Raw genomic sequence first — 21,053 nt, 5'->3', positions numbered from 1 at the left:
CACCTATCAAAAATATGGCCCTTGATGCTGACTGGCCGTAAATTTGCTCCATGTACTTTGGCTGAAATGTGATCATTCCTAAAAGACCATTGATTTGTATGATGGTGGTAATAATGAGGATCATGTAAACTGAGTTGCTAAAGAGTTTTTTCAGTGATGGCAGAAAATCTAGAAAATGAAGAAAAAGAAGTTCAAGGGTCATGTATGTTCAATATCTCAACCAAACCTTATGAATGAACATATTTAAAATGAAACATTTAAGGAAATGTGCACCTTTAGCCAGAGCTGCCATGGAAACCGGAGCTGGTTTGTTTGAAGCAGTACTGTGTTTGTTGTTTTCAGGAATGAAACTGTCCTGCTCACCCTCTAGAATGTTCGATTTTTTCTCAGTTTCAGTCTCACCCTCCTTAGGAAGAGACTTGGGAAGGAACCAAAAGGGAATTCCGGCCAGTAACATCACTCCACCAGTTAACAAAAAGCCCAGCCACCAGGCGCCAACCCAACGTGAGTCTTTGTAGTTGATGGTAATGGTATCTTCAGAAAGGACAGACAAGGACATTTTCTCAGATCAGTCAAAAGTGTTTATAATTTGAAATCCTAACAAAGAGTACGACCAAGGATCTCTTACATCAAAGCATAACGTAGTAGGGCAGTCAGTCAGTAATTATATAGAAGACCAATTATCATAAAGCCATGTCATCAATTAAAAATTATAATCTACACTGCAAGAGTCTGTTTTCAAAGGGACCTAGTAAATCGATTAGACTAAAAGTCAAAGATCTACTTTTAAAATTAATTCACATGCAACAAGCAGCTATGACAAAGTAACAGGCAAAGAATCATTATCAGTCAAAAATAGGTTTGCAATCTTTACTGGGTAAACAGGTGATTACCTAAGTCCACTGCTCCTATGTCCACATAGAGCTTGGCACAGAAAGATCCTAACATGAATCCAAGCATGGGCCCTATCATTCCCACAGTCTGTATGAGAGCTGGAAAAAAACATGTAAAATACTTATTTACAATCACCACCAAGAATCATGAAAGTTGTTGTTTTTATGATCATGTTGTTTCAATATTTCAAACATCATTATTTAATTATGTTTGACTTCAAGAGTGTTGGGCAGACGTGGCCTAATGGTTCGATTCCCACACCTGCAGGAATTGAAGGTGGGGATTGTGAATGAACAGCGCTCTTTCCACCTTCAATACCATGACTGAAGTGCCCTTGAGCAAGGTACTGAACCCCCAGTTGCTCCCCAGGCACCGGAGCAATGGCTGCCCACTTCTCCGGTGTGTGTTCACAGTGTGTGTGTGTTCACTTCTCACTGCTGTGTGTGTGCACTTGGATGGGTTAAATGCAGAGGGCCAATGTCGAGTATGGGTCACCATACTTGACAATATGTCACGACTTTCACTTATACGTGTCACAAGAACAGACGGAGCACAACAAGCAGGTAATGGTCTTAGTGAAAGGTTTAATAAAGTGTAGAACTGAGGTACAGCGATGCAAACAGGTAAGTGACAATTGGCAGAAAGGTTATCAAATCTAACTTGATGATTAACAGTTCTTTATCTTGCATGTCATGTTTGGTTTTAATGGTGGCTGAACACTCACATTTGATTATTTTCCTTTTAAAGGAGGAAAGTTTAAGTTCACTTCCGGAACAAAAAATTACAGATAATTTACTCACCCCCCCTGTCATCCATGTTCATGTCTTTCTTTCTTCAGTCGTAAAGAAATGTTGTTTTTTGAGGAAAACATTTCAGGACTTCTCTCCGTATAGTGGACATCTATGGTGTCCGTGAATTTGAACTTCCAAAATGCTGTTTAAATGCAGCTTCAAAGGGCTCTAATTGATACCAGCAGAGGAAGAAGTGTCTTATCTAGGGAAAAAAAAATATATTTTCTAAAAAAATGTGTACTCTGTGTATTCCGATTTAAGACAGTTAGGGTAGGTCGAAAAACTACCATTTCATTTTCTCCTACAACTTCAAAATTGTCCTACATAGGTGCAAAAGTACAGAACCAGTGTTTACAAATTGACCGTGGAAATGGCATCCGAAATCCACCGACTTAAGGTTTGTTTAGAAGCTGGACAACGCTTATTATGAGGACCAAAGCACACAAACAGTTGGTCCGTCTTCCTCCACAGGGCAGCTCTGTGGACGTATACAGTTCAGCTTCTGTTGTCCTGGTTCCATGAAGGGGGAAGGACAAAAGGCCTGGAGCACTGTGGGCCGCGGTACTACAGAGGGCACCCTTGGCACGTAGCCTGGTTTAGGGTGAAGAAACACTTTGACCATACCAGGTGCAAAGTCTAGGTAAGAGGGGGCCACTGAGAGGGCCTGTAGATCACCAACTCTCTTCAGAGAGGTAATAGCCAATAGAAAGGCAGTCTTCAAGGACAAAAGTCTGTCCGAAATGTCCTCAATAGGCTCGAAAGGAGGATTACAGAGAGCCTCTAGTACCACGGCCAGGTCCCACGTGGGGACGCGTGAGCGTACCGGGGTCCTCAGCCTCAGTGCACCGCGGAGGAAACGTGACACCAAGGGAAGTCTCCCGAGGGAGGTAGCACCGAAAGGGGCATGGAAAGCATCTATCAGCCCTTCAGTGTAGAGTGTGCGCTACCGGCCGTAAGGTGGGCTTGCAAAAAGTCCAGCACTGAACCTACTGGGCAGTGAACTGGGTCAATCTGGTGCTGATTGCACCAAAGGACAAACATATTCCACTTCCCGGTGTACATTTTCCTCATAGAGGGAGCTCTGGATTGGAGGATGGTCTCAACAACCTCGGTTGAGAGACCGGAAGCTAGGAGATGTGCACCCTCAGGGGCCACACCCATAACTTCCATAGCTCCGGGCGAGGGTGCAGGATCGCACCCCCTGCCTGTGAGAGGAGATCCCCCCTGACGGGAATTTCCCAAGGAGGGCCGTCTAGGAGAGAAATCAGGTCTGAGAACCATGCACAACCCGGCCAGAACGGGGCCACTAGCAACAGGCGGATTCCGTTCCGGCACACTCTTTCCAGAACTCCCGGGAGCAGAGCGATCAGGGGAAAAGCGTACAGACGAGGCCTCGGCCACGTCTGTACCATAGCGTCCAGTCCCAGGGAAGCTGGATGACTGAGAGAGAACCAGAGGGGACATTGTGTCGTCTCCTGGCTCGCAAAGAGATCCACTTGGGCTTTACCAAATTTGTTCCAGATGACTTCCACCACCTCGGGGGGGAATCTCCATTCCCTGGGCTTCGGCCCCTGCCTCGACAGGACGTCTGCTCCCACATTGAGATGTCCAGGGATATAAACTGCTCTCAGTGAGAGGAGTTTTCCCTGGGACCACACAAGGATCTGGTGTGCCAGCTTGTTCAAGGGGCGCGACCACAGACCTCCTTGGTGGTTGATGTAAGCGACCACCGCTGTGTTGTCGATGCGGATCAACGCATGGTGATCTCTCAGGTCTGTGAGGAAGTGTTTCAAAGCTAGAATCACGGCCTGCATTTCCAGGCAATTGATATGCCATGTAAGATGGCGTCCGCTCCACAGACCTCGGGCTGAGCGGCCACTCATGACCACTCCCCAACCGGTGAGGGAGGCATCCGTAGTTAATGTCATACGATGACATGGAGCTCCTAACACCGGGCCCTGAGACAGGAACCAAGGCAGCGCCACGTGACCTTGATCATACGGAGTGGGTTGCCCCTCAGGGAAATCCCCTTGGTCCTGAGCCACCACTGTAAGGGTCTCATGTACAGCAGGCCAAAAGGAATCACGTTGGATGCAGCTGCCATGAGACCTAGCAGAACTTAAAACTGCTTTACAGTGAGTGAGCGGCCTAATTTGACTCTCTTGACTGCGTTGAGAATCAACTCTATCCGAGCGGGAGACATGTGTGCCCACATCGTTGTCGAATCCCAAACTAACCCCCAAAGTGAACCTGAGGAACTTTGTGTGTTGTGGAAGGATGGAGACGTGAAAGTAAGCCTCCTTGAGATCTATCGTGACAAACCAGTCCTCAGACCTGATTTGAGACACTACCTGCTTGACAGTAAGCATTTTGAACTTGAGTCTCAGCACTGCGCGATAGAGCAGTCTGAGATCTAGAATCGGACGCAAGCCTCCATCCTTCTTTGGAACAATGAAGTAGCGGCTGTAGAACCCGCACTCCCTGAGATGAGGAGGGACCACCGATGGCCTCCTTCCTCAAGAGAGTTTCTACCTCTTGTTCCATAATTAGAGCCTGCTGAGGGGCCACGATAGTAGTGACAACCCCTTGAAAAGATGGCGGCTGAGCGCCGAATTGAATTTTGTAGCCTCTTTCTACAGTCTGCAGGACCCATTGAGATACATTTGGCAGAAGTTTCCACGCTGCTAAATGTTCTACTAAGGGAATCAGCCTCTCGAGGCTGACCTCTGATGGATTTAGAGATGGCGAATCCCTCTGCACCGCAACGCGAACAGGCAGATGTAGAGAGGGAATTTCGCGAGAGACCGCTGTGCCTCAAAGCACCGAGGATGGCAGGGTTGGCAGAACGATCTCTGGAGGGCACTGGGGTGATGTTACTGACTCCCCAGGAGGGCCTGCCCTCAGAAGCCCTGTGCCACATCTGTCAGGGCTTCTTAGTCGAGGACTTCTTCGCCTGAAGAACGGCCCTCAGGTCGATCTTAGGCTTGGAAGCCCCCGACTTAGAGCGCCTCTGGGGCTCCCCATGATGTCGCTGAGGAGGGGCCCGAGAAGCGACGCTCTCTGCTTTTGCTCGTTGCGGTACGAGGAGCGGGTACGAGGATGGGGCTGCTCCCGCCCAGCAGCCCCAGGGCGGTGAGGAAGATATCTCTGGAATGCCGCCGCTTACTGCCGAGACTGTTGGAACCTGTCGACGACTGTTGATACAGCGTCGCCGAACAGGCCAGTGGGCAGCAGCTGGGCGTCTAGCAGATAGACCCTGTTGCATTCTTTGATATCTAACAGGGTCAGCCAGAGATGTCTTTCTGTGACTACCATGGCTGCCATAGACCGCCCAATAGCGTGGCCGGTCTCCTTGGTGGCACGCAGCGCGAGGTCGGCAGTACGACGCAGCTCACTGACGTTGACTGCCGCTCCATCCTCGCCCTCATCCAGCTCTTTCAGCAGGTCAGTCTGGTATGCCTGCAACACCACCATGGTATGCAGGCAAGCTCCAGCCTGACCGGCTGCCGAGTAGCCCTTCCCCAGCAACGAAGAGGTGGTTCTCAATGGTTTGCTGGGGAATGCCGAGGCCTTAAGGGACAATGCCGAACTAGGGGACAGATAGCTCGAAAGCGTCTGTTTGACCTGTGGCTTCGCCCCATACCCGTGCTCATGCGCCCCAACCACGTTGCAGAAACCTTTCATCTAATTTTGTTTTTGGCTTCTGATCCCCAGCCACAACGTCCGACCAGTCAAGGTTTAACTTGGCAACGGCACACCTCCACTAACTCCTCGTACTCGACAGGCTGGGAGGGCGTGGGCCCAGCGTCCTCGACCATCTCCGTGTCTTCCTCCTCAGAAGAAAAGAGACGGAGAGACGAGTGCTCCTCCTGGAGGGAAGAAGCCGCAGTGTGGGCTTCCACACCAGAGAGGAGCAGGGATCTGCCAGAGGAGGTTGGAGAAAGGGGCATGGCCGTCTCCACACTCGATAACAGATCCATCTGCGATCCCCACGAATGCAAGCGCCGCTCTGCCTCAGCAGAAGTGGCACCTGATCCGCGAGGAACGCTAGTGAGGGCTCAGCCTTGATGTAACGTTGGCATGGAGGAACACAACGTTTAAACTGCTTGCTATCACCCATTTTCTCTATCTATGTCAGCACTCAAATAAAAGTAGAGTAAACTGGCCCTGAAAAGCAGTGCTGACGGACAAACATTCACACAGAGCGCAACTGAAAACAGAAGCTGCCGAACACGTGACGTCACACACGCTCCTCTATTGGACTGATTTCACACGTACTCAGAGCATAGGAAACACAGTAGGCATTCCCAAAGCGTTCCAATGCAGCTCAACGTTCCCGAAGGGGAACTTCAGTGTTACTATTCTCTGTACAGAGCAAAATAGAAAAAAGGTCGCTTTGCAATTCAGCTGCAAGTAGCCTTATGTTTATTTGGAGTTTGCAAATTAATTTCAAATGTTTACGAATAAACAAGAAAGTATATATGTTTAATCGGCATATTCATCTAAATACACACACAAGCTTAATACAAGTGCAGCCCGAGCCCGACGGGCAGCAGCGAGCGTGCCTTCAGCGCAGTTTGAAGAGTTGCGCGATCATGCGCACGCAATAGCCTAAAGCTTGCCACAAAGCACCGGCAAAAGTAATTACCATGAATGTGCGGGGGGAAATAGTATGGAAATATTTAAAAAATAAAATAAAGCTGACGATCCTGGCACGCCATTTCCTCGGACCCACCTTTATAGAGAATTGCATCTTCAAGGATTTCATAGCCTAATAAAAGATTTTGCTTTCGGTATCTGTTCATCATTGTGAAACGCTCCTGTTCAAGACCAAGACGGCAGAAGCGCATCCTCTATGTTTTCTTTTTTTATATAAAGTCACAAAGTTTTGTTGATATTGTGAGTGCACACAAATAAACGTAGACCCTTTACAGCTCTGAATAATATATTACTCTTACCTTTATGAGCAAAAATTATGCCGTATTTTAAATTGTTTTCAGTGCAAGTGATCGCGCTGGCGCTTCCAAGTCCTGTAAGCCCGCTTTAGCTTTCACTTTGCGCACAAACGATTGGATATGGGTCTAACAGTGTACATTTATATAGGTTAAATGTTTAAGCTAACATATATAATATGCTTGAACTGTTTAATATCTATAGATTTTATTTCATGCAAGTCGTGATTATTTGAGAAGGCTAAATTGATCAAACATAGGCTATGATCGACTCGCTGGTCGTTTTGAAAATCAAAAACTTACATTTAACGAATAAAAAAAAATGCCCTAAATGCTTATCCAAAATAAATTTATATAATAACGAAAAAATATATAATCACTTTGCCATTACATACAAAACTGAACTAATTATGCATGCTTCGCGGTGCGGCTGCGCTTGTGTGAGTGTGGAAAGTCTCTCAACTCATGTAAAGAGGGGGAGGGGTTAAGAGCGTATTCTACAGTAGCCTACACATCATACACGTTTATTATGTTTACTTTTAATCAGAGGTGGAAAGTAACGAATTACATTTACTCGCGTTACTGTAATTGTTTTTTTGCGTACTTCTACTTTTTAAAGTAACTTTTAAATTTTGTAATTTTACTTTTACTTAAGTACGTTTTGATTTAAGTATTGTACTTAACTACATTTTAAATATCATCCGTTACTGAGTAAAAATAAATAAATAAAAAATAATACTAAAAAAATAAAAATAAAAAATGTGCGTGGAGGGAAGGAGGAGATCGCGCGCCGGAAACTACTGATTGCTTGGTGAGCGGGAGAACAAATGCAGGAGACGGACAGTTGTGCAGAGTTACATCTCTCGGCTTCATGCAAGAAGCAAACCGTCGCGCTAATGTCAAGGTAATAACAAACTTGCGCGTGCCTAATGTATAACATTCGTGTATATCAGAGTCATACATTAGGCACGCATAAGTCCTCTATTGATTCACAAACTATGCACGTTCTCGGGGCTCTGATCCCTATCGTATTTTTGCGTCAAAACATTTGCCTAGTTGTCCAAATTACTGTTCTGTGAGTGTTTTATAATGAATTCTCACCCATCGAAGAGGAGTGAGGCTCGGTGCTTATGAGCATCAGGCTGCACTGACAGTTCACTGATCGTGTCTTTGTCGAACTTTCACATCGATGCGTTTCAACAGATTTAGAATGTATTTGCTGTAGTTTGAATTTGTATGTTATTTTTTAATGGAAACAGTAGATATTCAGTCAGTCAAGTTCAAAGGGATATGTTTAGTAGGGGTGTAACGATATTACAAACCGAACCGAAATATCGCGATACACCAACCACGATACGTATCGCGAAACTCTCGTGGCGTACCGCGGTACTCTCACGCCCCCTGCTGCCCATTGTTGGGGTTGACGTCACTTGTCTCTAACTAATTTAACCAATTTAAACACATCTTTATTTTATCACATTTGATTAAATTGTATTAGTAATGATGAGCTTTTGTTCTAAATTTTGTTCTAAATATTATATTCTAAAGTTAGTATTTTCCAAGTGCATGTCATGTCATGTAACTTGAGTGAGCGATCACACTCGGTTACTACTCAGGGCTCGACATTAACGCTTGTCCAGGACAAGTGGATTTTGTGAAAGGGCAAGTGAAAGGGGATTTTACTTGTCCGACCGGACAAGTAACCTGATTAAAACATCAAGTACAAACAATAACTAGCGCAGCAACACAACTTTGGTGAGCATAATTCTGATTTTATTACTTAAGATGACTGAAAACGGACGGTATCAAGCTCGTGCAGGCTATCTGACTCACAGAAAACACTAATAGGCTCAACAGCATACACAAAGAAACAAGCATGAACAAACATACTGCGGTAGGAAAGCACCATTATGATTGCAAACGTGAGTGACATTGATGATTTTATACAACAGTAGTTCAATAAACTAGTAGTTAATATTAACTGACTTACATTTTAGACACATCATTAACCATTTTGCAAACAAAAATAGTTCTAAGCAACAGCAGAACCTCCGTGAATCTCCGAGCAACACAGCGGTATTTCAGTACTGAATGATTTAGCCTTTTTTTAAATGAATCGAGTCAGTGAACGAACTGGTTGAATCCATCTATGGTTGAATCCGTGACTTGCTCATTAAGACAGTGACTACTGCCACCTATTGGTGGTTCGATTTTATATTTAAAGGTATTGCATTTTTCCAATATTTTTGTATAACAATCTTATTACATTATTTATGTATTTGCAATTTTACTGTGTAAATGCATTTTTTGGAACCTCTTATCTTCATTAAACAGTCTAAGTAAATACAGTTAAATGTCAATTGCATTGCAGGCCCGGTTTTTCCTGTGCAATGGAAAGATGGAGTTTGTTGATACTGATTTAATTTGTGCAACCATATAGAGTCTAATTATTCTAATTTGATGTATTGATAAAATTTAAGAATTTGATGTGAATGATGACAAATACAGTTAGTAAGGTTAGGAAAATAAAGTTAAAAAGTGTCCTAGAAATCAATTTAAGGCAAATATCACAAATATTCAGATTAAAGTAAGACCTTATAGAGTAGTGATGAGACTATTGCTTCAGAATGGATTGATTTACAGCAAAAAAGGCATTTTTTTTTTGCCCCGGACAAGAAATTTTTTAACTCGGACAAGTGAATGTCTAAATGTCTAACTTACTCAGGTATCCTGACTGTACTAAAATGGGTTGGCAAAGTTAATAAAGAAAACGTTTAGTTGTTCTTGTTATTAAGTGAATCTATTGTTCCTTAGCATTGCTGTTAAGATGACATCAACCCTAACCCCACAGCAAACAGAAACTGAACCGAACCGTGGCCCCAAAACCGTGAACCGAACCGAATCGTGCCTTTGGTGTATCGTTACACCCCTAATGTTTAGTGGTTTTTTGGCATCTCCCTGTCCTGTTTGGTGAGGCAGGTTCACTTATTTAAGAAAAAGTACTCTGAAGTTGTAAATAATGTCTGAAGTAAGGAATTCAGCAGCTTTAAATCTGTATATATAATTTTAAAAAGTTAGAATTGAGCAGAGGTTTTCTTTAAAGGTTATAAGGTATATTTAAAGTTTTAATTTAAAGTTTGTTTGAATTTTGATAATTGATAATTTTATAACATGCAGTAGAAGAATAATAAGGCAAAACAAATGTTTTGGTTAATAAAAAAGACTTAAAAATAAATACTTTTCTCTTTACTGCGGAAGTAAATAAGTAAATAAGTAAATAAATAAATAAATAAGAGGACATGTCTGGCATAGGGGGGCCTTGCAAAATTGAACGGAGAAGGAGGGGGGGCCCCGCAGTAAAAAAAATGTTGGGAACCCCTGCTCTACTGAATTCACAGTTTATGCAACATTCAGTGGTTGTGATGTTTAAAGTTTTATGGGATTATTTGCCTAAATTCCCTAAATGTTTTATATGGTTATTTTTTTTTATTGTATCTTATTTATTTGTTTTTATTGCACTTTAATTTGTAAAGTTGTTTCCTCAAATAAAAACAACCAGGTTGAGAATTATATCCCCTTGTTTTTTGTTTTTGTTTTGAATAACACTAGAATCCCCCACCCAGCACTGCTGTTCAAAAAAAAAAAAAAACTCACTAAAAAATTACTTTTAAATTTTTTAAATTTTAGTAAAACTTTAAATGAGTTACTTTTTACTTTTACTTGAGTAGATTTTTTGACCAGTACTTTTACTTGTACTTAAGTAAAATTTCATTGAAGTAACAGTACTTTTACTTGATGTAAGAATTATGCTCAAGTTTATAATGATTCAAATAATGAATCGAATCGAAAGATTCATGAAAATCGATTTAGAATTAATAGTCTATGTTTCTTGACCATTCGTCCACCGAATCGGTCAAATCAATATACCTTATCAATTCCGAAGTTTATATTATGCTCATGGTCAGGAGCATAAATAAACAGAATTATTACTTTAGGAAATTAAAGCTAGGTAGCTTGATCTGGGCAAAGATGAAACTTTGTGAACATAAAAGTCAAGACAACTTCTTACAATGAAACAATGATTTATTGAACTACTCTAGGATACAAAATCTAAGCTACTAACACATAAACACACATTCACACGCGCACTCATACAGTTTCAGAAATAGAAAGTTATTGATTTTAAGAACCCCAAGATTGATCTAGTACTGCTACTAGCTCTAAAATCGCAACCTTCGAAAACCACAAAAGCAGAAATCTAACTTAAATGACATCGCACCAGAATCAACAAGAATGGGAGACCCTGTTTACTTGCGCTCGTGCCGAATGGGGATTTCCTCTGTGGGCTCGTCTCGGCAGGTTTTCTGGTTAGTCTTTGGGTGACGTCGTTGGGAATCCTTCGTAGATGAGGGTTGGGCAACGGGAGTTGCTGTACCGCTATTCTGGCCGCGGTTGCCTGGTTACACGGGTTGTTGCGTTCAGAGTCCGGCGGGCGCCTGAGTTGCGAGGTGCGTAGGCTCTGACGGTTCAAGCCGGGTCAGAAGTCTTTGCAGTTTCTGTAGAGTTCTGGAGGGCAAGAACGCCTTGTAGTTGAATTGAATTGAGCAGGCGATCTTCTGCGGAAGAGAGCTACCAGTCTTTTCAGGACTCTTGGACTCTTCTCGCTCAGTTCGGGCAGTTCAAGCGCTGTTCTGTAGAGTGTGCTGGCACGATCACGTGCTTGGTCCAGCGGGCGAGTGCAGATGGGACGCACTCAAACCACAAGAGACGAAAGGCGCTGAGCGAGGCGAAAGGCAACAAACTATTGTCCCCATGGGGTTTTTAAACGTGCCGCTCAGCACGCCCCATGATGCTAGGAGCCAATCGGATATTGCTGCGGGGCGGACGGGCTGTCCCTTCTTTGGGGCAACTCAAAATGACCCTATCTCTGCAAGTTTTGTTATTAACTTCATTAAAATTATTACAATGCATAAAGTGTACACAATATCAATTTCTCATTCATTCAGGCAAGCTACATTCATCACGATCGTTCATTCAACAGTAAACATGGGTACGTGTTACATATAGGATGCTCATTTGGCAACTTGTTTGCTAAGGAATGCCAGGCATAGAAAAAAGACACAATTACATGGCAAGCATTGAACATGGGGGAAGGTGGATGCCCTATCCCTTTGCATAGTAAGTTCAAGTGATTGAAATAGCGTTCTTTGTTTCTTTTCTTTTTTTTTGTATCATATTTGCTAGCACATTTAATCATGTGGTGTGAGTCCCATTTGGAAGGGTGTCTGAAAGGCCATAGGCTTGAAGAGGGTCATGGGGAGTTCAGCGGCCGAAGTGGCCAGTCTGAAATTAATCGTTCTCCTTTGTTCATTCCTAACTCAATCAATTTTATCTTATAACTTGAGTCACGAGTGAGCGGACTACTGGTTCTTTTGGAGAATCTCAGAGGGGGTGATCTCAAAAGATTGCCCTTTTCCGGTATCAGCGAATTCTGCCAGGGGTTCGGCCAGAGGTGACAAGACCCTTTGTTTTTATGAGTCTCTCAGCACAAATCACACGTTGTTCCCCTGATAGGATTATCTTTATTGCTGCTTTGTTTCCTGAGGTGATCAGTGATCAGCAGATGAAATTTGGCGCAAACAGAGCGGCACCCATGTCGGCTTCTCACAGTCTTCTGTTGGCAAACGGTTAGGATAAAAGAATCTTTGATCATCCTTGGAGTGTGATGATCGTTATTTGCGCTTTGCGTAACCGAAATCCTACATTGAGTAGCATATTTTATTACTCTTTCCACCTCTGCTTTTAATATTGTGTTTTGTCAATGTCCGTGTTAATTTATAAAATAAAATTATTATTCTAAAAAACTCTTTCTGGTTGGGGGGGCCAATGGGAGGCGCCACTGGTTTGAAGTTCTACCTGGCGTCGATTTTGTATCGATGCTCAATGGCTCGTCCTGCCATACCCGGATGTGTAGCATCAAATTGCTTGGCGAATTTGAATCAGTGAATTTTTGGAAGCGAATTAATATGCACCGAAATGTCCTGTCAAGTTTCAAAGGTTGTATTGAAATTATTTAGTATTGATATTTTGAACACTGCAATTGTTAAATTTGTATTTTAAAACAATATGAATATTTAATATTGAAAATTTTACAAATGAAATTTTGTTTCCACTTGAAAAATTCACAGCCTAAATATCCACCCATGTTGAATTGCACAACCTTAAAATGCTAGCACTGTTAATACGATGCATTTTATTTCAGTTAGTGCTATACAGCACCCTGTTTTGCTTCAAAAACATTTGTCAGTATTTTACTTCCATACTGAATACATAGAGTATATGCAGAGCTGGAAAAGATGAGCATTTGAGGTTAAAAAGTATATACATTTTTTAGAAAAGGACTTCTTCTTCAGCTGGGTTCATTTAGAGCCCTTTTGAAGCTGCATTTAAACTGTATTTTGGAAGTTCAAACACCATAGAAGTCCACTATATGGAGAGAAATACTGAAATGTTTTCCTCAAAAAAACTGCATTTCTTTACAACTGAAGAAAGAAAGACATGAACATCTTGGATGACAAGGGAGTAAGCAAATTATCTGTAAATTTTGGTCACACTACACTTTTTGCTTTATTGACTTCCATTCATATGCATGCAAATGCGTCAGACTGGAAGCGGTCTTTTTTACAACTTTGTTCCAAAGTTTAACCTTGGTGAGCTCTGACCTGAAAATTCACACCATGCGATACTGTGAGCTTGTAGCTGAATTAAAAGAACATAAAACTAAAATTGCAGCACTACATGTAGTAGATTGATGCAACAGCTGTTGAAGCACCCGAGGGAATTTCACATGCTCAAAGTCTATTGTGGCCACGGCTTTGGGAGAGCTGATACCGATCAGTTAAAAAAAAGGCTTGATCGGCCCACATCCTGATTCTTGAGATTGGCTCAGGACATCCATAATATATTATATTATTTGTAAGTACATGTATTAATGATCATTAAGTAAAATAAACAATTAAAATGAAAACTCGTAAAGTGAAGACGGTACATTCTGACATCTAATGAGGTTGCAGTGTTACTATTTGGATGTTAATACGCTTGAATGTATGCCATAATTGGTAATATAATGATTGAAATGGGTAATCATACCAATGTAAAAAGCAGTGTTTTCCTCCCTTGAAAAATCATCCAGATAAGACAACCCAAGAGGCATGACGGGTGTCTCTCCTACCCCTCGAAGCATGTTCCCGAGAAAGATATAGAGCCACAAGGGGGAACTGGCTGCTTTCTCACATTCTTCAAAAACAAAAGCACCACAAATAAACAATTACACACATAACTCCATAACACTCTACAATGTCAGTATCTGCAAGTCTGCTTTTGTACATTTTGTAGATCAAGTGTTTCAATTTCATAAAAAGCAATGAAACCCAATTTATCCCCCCCCCCCCCCCCAAAAAAAAAAAAAAAAAACAAGCTTCCCAGAATTCAAAGTTCAGAAAGGAGAAGCTAGATAAGCAATCTAGACTAGAGTGACAGATCAGTGTTGCAGGAGATTGTGGGTAGTACAATCATATTACAAGCCAAACATGACAAATGATTCCACAAGTATTTTGTTTTCTGAGAATGTTATTTCTTATGAATGTGGATAAATGAGATTATCATTATACATAATGAAATAGAATTTCTGAGGTGAACCCAATGTGACATAATATGACCCAAACATTTTAACACTCAAACATTGTTCCATACTTCTGTTAATTAATATAATTTATTTAGATATAAAAGATTTATATAGATTTTTTTTGGAAGAAGAAACTTAATTGGAGAGGATATTGATCTTATCTAGAACGCTGTTTAGGTCTATACTTTAATTATTGTAAAATAATAATAATAATAATAATAAGGTGCAGTATCCTTATACTGTATATAGTTTAATATTTTATCTGAGGTCTGTCTCAGGGTCAAGGCTGAACAACTTACCTGCTTGAGCTTCCACTGTGGGAATTTCATTATCTTGTCCAAGTTTCCCATTGGTTAAGCATGGTAGAAAACTCTCTGTACCATTAAAGTCAGAGAAATGTGAAATTGTTGTCTCATATTTGTACCTATAGAAAGCAAACACACATTTAACACATATTATTCACCTTTTATCCCTGTAGACACAAACACGGTAACTAAAGGGATTTAAAGAATAGCTGACCAGTTAAACTTACGGTCCTTGGAAGAAACGTGGTGCCGCAGTTAAGAAGGATCCTATGGCCATGATTAAACATCCAGCTCCTATGAGTCGTGGTCTATGAAGTTTAGCGCCAAAGTAACTTACAAAAGCTATTACAAGCAGATTGCCTGAAATGAACACAAAAATGCTAACCTGTTAACATCACCACCCATTTTCCCTGCTGAAAAAAACTGCTAAAACCATCCTAGGCTGGTTGGTTGGTCTTAGCTGGTTTAAGCTGGAAGTAGCTGGTTTTAGCTTGTCTCCCGGCCTGGTCAGGCTGGTTTTAGCTGGTGGTCTCTCAGACTGACCAGCTAAGACCAGCCTGACCAGTCTGGGCAGACTGGGAAAGTGGCCAAAAACCCTCTAATTTTTTTTTTTTTTTTTTTTTTTTTTGAGCAGGGTTAACCATAAAGATAGAAATAAATTGTACTTGTACTATAACTTCCTGCAATATACTTAAAAGACATTTCATAAATGTACGAATTGGATCATACAAACAACATAACCACCAGTTAACCAAAATGTATGCAATTACAAACAGCCATTACAGTTGTTACGATCGGCAGCTGGTGTGCCCATGTGCTCCGCTAGAGGGCTATTGTTATTACTGCTCACCCTGGACTCCATTTTCCTGGTTCCAGGTCCCAGGATCACCTGTTTCATATCAGGAGGATTATAAAGGTTGCACACTCACACTGACACATTGCTGAGTATTGTTCCCTGCTGAAAAAAAAAAAACAGCTAAAACCAGTCTAGGCTGGTTGGCTGGTCGTAGCTGGTTTAAGCTGGAAGTAGCTGGTTTTAGCTGGTGGTTTCCCAGGCTGAGAAAATGGCCCAAACCCCTCTAAAACCAGCCTGCTGACCAGCTATGACCAGCTAAAACCAGCCAGCCAGCCTAGGCTGGTTTTAGCTGTTTTTTCACCACCCTGCTGAAAAAAAACAGCATATGCTGGTTAGGTATGTTTTGGTGCTGGGGTGCTGGTTTTAGCTGGTTTATGCTGGTCCTTTGCTGGTTTATGCTGGCCCTTTGCTGGTTAATGCTGGTCCTTTGCTGGTTCATGCTGGTCCTTGACCAACAACATGACCATCATAAAACGGCTAAGGACCAGCATTAACCAGCTAAGGACCAGCATAAACCAGCTAAAACCAGTATCCCAGCACCAAAACATACCTATGCTGTTTTTTTTTTCAGCAGGGCAGGGTTAGCCTGTAATGTCTGTGTGTCTTCGTGTTTTCTGTCTTGCCTAGCAATGCCTGCCTTTGTGTGGTTTATCTTGGATTTTTATTTGGTTTTTGATTGCTTGCTGCCTGTCCTGACCTTTGCCTGTTTTTGGATTACCCTTTTGGATTACTTTGGATATTACTTTTTGCTGTTACTTCACTATGAAAGCCTGCATTTGGTTCGACATCTACGTTGTCATGTCTCCTTGCATTACAACAGTGTGTGGGTTTTGAGAGTTTTGTTTTTAGCATTCTGTTACATTTAGACCCAAAATATTACATAAATATGACTTACCAATTTCAAAACTTCCATCAATGAATCCAATCAGCGAGCTGGGAATGTCAAAACGTCTCTCAATCTGTGTAACAGAGCTCTTCATGTAGCTGCCCTGAAATGCTTTGGCAAAGTAAACAAAACACATGGCAACCAAAAACATCTGAAGGAGAGAGAGAGAGAGAGAGAGAGAGAGAGAGAGAGAGAGAGAGAGAGAGAGAGAGAACAGGAAAGAGAAAGATTTGGTTAATTCATGACTAAAACTCAACTCAAATTTAAAAAAAATAAAAACACTATGAGTTTATACATGTTTGTGGTTCCTAGTTATTGTTAGGCTGTTCAGAGTGGTTGCAAGTTGGTTAATAGGTGGTAACAACAAGAGAGCCCACCCCCAATTCTCTAAAATATTCTTGTCCTTTGATATGTGTGGGACTCCTTTCAGTGTTCATACATTTTATTGAGTGAAAAGACAAAAAAAAAAAACTGTAATAACAAAAGTAGTAGTGCACAATTTGAAAAGCTTTTAAATAGTTAAAGGATAACTATTGCCAAAAATGCAACCTGGGCTGTTTTTTTTTTTTTTTTTTTTACTGTAAACAAGACAAACTTATATCTAAAAGCATAATTACGACAAACGAGCCGTTTTTGAGGTTGACCGTGACACACAAAGTTTTGGTTGATTGTAATCCATTACATACCTTTCTATCAAAGTTATCTGACATTACCAAGATGAATTGGTTCTGGCACAGTTTAACTCTGAGTTCTTGTCATAGATTATTAGCATTTTCGAAACTATAGTGAATAAACTCAAATCTCCAAATTATTTTTGAGGCCACTATACAAACTAAACCTAAAAAAAGAAAAGTTGAAAGTATGCAGATAAAGTCATTAGAGAGCAATTGCGTAGTGATGGGATTAAATGAGCTGTTATCAGTTTTATGCCTTTCATCAAAATGGGCCAATTTAAGCAAGAAACTGAAAAGCAGGAGGAGATAAATCAAAATTACCTTTAATTTGGAGCAGCATGCCTCTCGTGCAGTCTTCTTTTCCACAATCATGATGCCCTGGAAGCAAACGATACGAATGACAGATGACAGAACAGTGCAGAGCGTGCTAACACTAAGATCATTATGAACAGTATCACATTATTGGCGTGCAAACAACATTTTTTTCCAGGAGTCCATTGTTTACAGGAGTAAGAAAACATCATCTGAGGGGAAAGACCCCTGAGGGTGGAGCAGAGAGTGGATTCAGCAATTGCACCACATTTCCTGCAAAAGGAAGGGTGTTTGACAAAATCAAAGTTTTCAAGAAGCATGGACAGCAGGACAGACTTTGTTGATGTTGGTTGAATAAAACGTGAAACAATGGAATGTGAACACTGCTGCTTTTTGCAAAAGAAAATACATGTTTATTTAGGCTAAAAGAGACCAGGACTCTTACCATATAATGAAGATATTAACTGAAAGGGATCAAGAATATTTCTAATAACAAGAATAGTTTGCATAATAGTTGGTTCAGCTCATGTTTATTTATTTATTTATTTATTTTTTACTTCTTTAATGGCAGACTGACCATTGTAACCCCTTATCCACAGATGTGACAAATAGCTATATTCATACACATTCTGACAGAAAACAATGCATATCACTAACAATATATCTTCTCTGCAACATGTGAAAACAGGATATTTTTATAAACAACAAGAAACCGGTCAGACAGTAAGAGAAACAGAGACCATACCTTTGCTGTTGCCTGTGTCCCTCAGAATGGATGGAGGACTCTGGCACTTTGTTCACATACAAGGCCTTATCATTAAATGTTATAATATCTCCTCTAATCAGTAAACAAACAGCCATGTCAACTGTATGATCATGTCAGCAGTTCTACAGCCAAAGGGGGCTGGGGTGTGTCAGAGGTACAGAGGACAGAGCTGACCAATGTTGTCTCATATGTGTTAGACAAACAGAGACAGGACACTGCAGTAAAAGGTGAGTGCTGTCACTTAAAACAGTGTGTGTGGTTTATTGAACAGTGAAGACTTTTATTCTAGTTCCTGTGCCTGCATGACCCTTCGCTACAATTCAAATACACCTGTTTTGGTATGGTTTCTGTTTGTATTAAAAACTCAATGTGAGACAAGTGTGGTGTGTATCAACAAGAGGAGGTGCCAATAAAAGGTCTGTACACCATACTAATCAAGCAATACAACTGTTTATTGATGTAAAATACAGCTGATCAAATTATGATAATAATAATCAATAATGATGATGATATCAATAATCAACAAGAAAAAGCATAAAAGGATAGACAAAGCTGGATAGTTATATGCTGAATCCCAAGCAAAATAGGTAAATAAAGACCATATTTACAACTCAGAGACGTGCCATCATCTTCACTCTCAAAGACTGGGGAGCCCGTTGCAGTCACAGTAGAAGACCATCACGTATGTCCGAGAAAAGCCAGGGCGATGCACGCTTGTCCCACGGCTGAGCTTCCACTGTGCCAGCAAGAAGTCCCATCTTTTATACTTTAAATTTAGGTGCAGTTAAGACAACCTCTGAGTGAGAGAGAGAATCAAGTTGATCAGGCTGATGAAGGCCAAGGCCAACACTTTCCCAGGAGACTAGATGTTCTTGAATCGTGGTACTGAGTTTCACCAGTCATATTCTTTGAAGCCCCCTCCCTCTAGACTCTCCCTCTATGTTGTTCATCTCTGTTGAGCACACAAAAGCACAAGATGACCCATCTCTTACAACACCATATGTTTGGTTAAAACACTGCAGTACCAGAAATTCCAAGTTGGATTTCCAGAACAGATTTCCCACTGTAAACCCAAACAGTACTACTAACTTATAAAAAAATGAGAACACCATAATTAAAATCGGTTACATAGTTTATTGAACTTAAAACTATAGCATTTTTTGAACAAATGACATCATTTTTGAGTAGACATTGTTACTGAAGTGATATTTTTAAGTATACGGAGTGATGTTCAATGACGTCATCTACGTCAGGACGTACGCCGTCGTTCTGACTGATGCTACAAGAAAACATAACCAACATGGCGGACACTTGTGCGAGTCTGGACGCATGTGGGGATATTTGTAAGTAAATGTTTTTTAATCTGCTTTTTATTTTATCATAATAACTACAAGTATATCTTTTAAACATGTATCATGTTTGGCTTTGTTGTCTTTTTTTACTGTTAACATAGAATGCTCGACAAGCATCTCTGCAGTGCTCTGCTTCGTGCACATTTTTTAACCATTAACCCCATTGCCTTATTTAATTTATATGTAACGTTAATATTGTAATCAGATCAGTCAGCAGAACCCAGTCAGCAACATAGTTTTGGCCCAGATCCTGTGTAATGCCAAATCCTGACCCCCGCCAGATTACTACCCCCTAGTATTGGTAGGTTTAGGGTTAGGTGTAGGGGGGGGGTTATGATTAGGGGTGGGGTTAGGATTAGGCAATTAGGTAGCGATTTCAATGAGAGGGGGTAATAATTTGGCAGGGGTCGAAAATGGGCACAACACCGGTCTTTATCTGCCCTGAGTGAAATCCATGCGAGCCAAATGTGAACAGGATCTGGGCCAGCACTGCTTGCTGTCTGGGAAGTCATATTTTTGTGTTTTTGTTAAGCAATCTGTTCTGGAAAATGCTAATTTGTGCTTGCCTTCAGCTGTTAATGTACTTGTGGCTATCTGTAACCTTTATCCACTATGTTAAGGCTATTGACACAAAGTTAGCAATATATTGGAAATAATAGATAACAATAAGAGTTGTGAAAACAAGGGATGGTAGAGACACCGGCAAGCTCGTAACAGTTACATATTTTTGCCTTGTAGGCTAAAGTGGATGAAGGGACTGTGAAGTTGGTAAGTATCCTTTTTTCATTTACTTTGGATATGTTTAGCAGCTTCACACGTAAACCTGCATTGAATATTTATCTAATTTTGTACAGATCAAGTTAGCAATTGAGTGAAGTAGAATAACATGACATGTACAGGAAACCCCCATTATTGAAGGACTTCCTGGTGAAATGGTGAGCACTTCAGATTGAATTGCAGGTAAAAAAAAAAAAAAAAAAAAAAAAGACATCTACATTTTTCTTTTCTGCCTCTTCTTTAAATTATTTGTCTGGCTCCAGCAAACACTAACAAACTATTTTGTCAATGAGACTTTTGGACTATTGGGATTTGTGCTGTTTATTAGCATTTGTTGAAAATGTGTGAATTGGCCACTTCTTAATCTTTCAAAGATAGCAAACCCTTTTTTGAGAATAATGCTCAACTTCTATCAAGATGATTACATTGTATGTTTCTCTCAAGGCTGTTTTGATGTCATTTATACATTTTGTGTATTTATGATTTTGTAGGTTTGTGCAAAGTTTCATTGCATCACAAACACCAATCTTCAAAACCAGTTCAATGCCGAATTGGGCCGGCATACGCCACAACTATTTGCCTTGTACAGGCAAAAAGTGTCACATACTGGCAAGGTCTCGGAGGTGCTGCGTGACATCTCTCAGATTTATGATCGTGAGGTGAGTTAAAGACAAAGACTGTACAACTCTGGTATCGAACCCAGAATAACTTTGCTTGCTTGTTCATTGTTATTTTTGCTCGTCTTTCATGATATCATGTGCACGATGTGCATGATATCAACATAAAGCGCACTGTAGCTCTTCG

At 41.0% G+C, this 21,053-nt stretch overlaps 2 protein-coding genes across 5 annotated transcripts in view; both read right to left on the bottom strand.

Moving 5' to 3' along the window:
* The window catches only part of LOC141333814 (solute carrier organic anion transporter family member 1C1-like), a 59,018-nt gene extending 40,838 nt beyond the window's left edge, over positions 1-18,180 (bottom strand). Inside the window, exons 1-9 of one of the 4 annotated variants that reach the window (XM_073838959.1) lie at positions 18,100-18,180; positions 17,364-17,420; positions 16,378-16,519; positions 14,854-14,986; positions 14,621-14,745; positions 13,787-13,933; positions 894-992; positions 274-534; positions 4-168 (exon numbers count right to left, since the gene is read on the bottom strand). In XM_073838959.1, the coding sequence (XP_073695060.1) occupies positions 4-168; positions 274-534; positions 894-992; positions 13,787-13,933; positions 14,621-14,745; positions 14,854-14,986; positions 16,378-16,519; positions 17,364-17,414 (1,123 nt within the window). In that variant the 5' untranslated portion in view covers positions 17,415-17,420; positions 18,100-18,180. Of the gene's footprint in view, positions 1-3; positions 169-273; positions 535-893; positions 993-13,786; positions 13,934-14,620; positions 14,746-14,853; positions 14,987-16,377; positions 16,520-17,363; positions 17,628-18,099 lie in introns of those variants that run through there. The other 3 variants (XM_073838960.1, XM_073838958.1, XM_073838961.1) reach the window with 3 other exon arrangements.
* Positions 18,181-19,066: 886 nt separating this feature from the next.
* Positions 19,067-21,053, bottom strand: part of LOC141332867 (uncharacterized) — a 47,998-nt gene continuing 46,011 nt past the window's right edge. Inside the window, exon 43 of the mRNA XM_073837829.1 lies at positions 19,067-19,072. Within this exon, the coding sequence (XP_073693930.1) occupies positions 19,067-19,072 (6 nt within the window). The remainder of the gene's footprint in view (positions 19,073-21,053) is intronic.

Source organism: Garra rufa, chromosome 4 (assembly GCF_049309525.1).
Source record: "Garra rufa chromosome 4, GarRuf1.0, whole genome shotgun sequence".
Taxonomy (NCBI): domain Eukaryota; kingdom Metazoa; phylum Chordata; class Actinopteri; order Cypriniformes; family Cyprinidae; genus Garra; species Garra rufa.
This window is presented reverse-complemented; position numbering and strand designations above follow the sequence as displayed.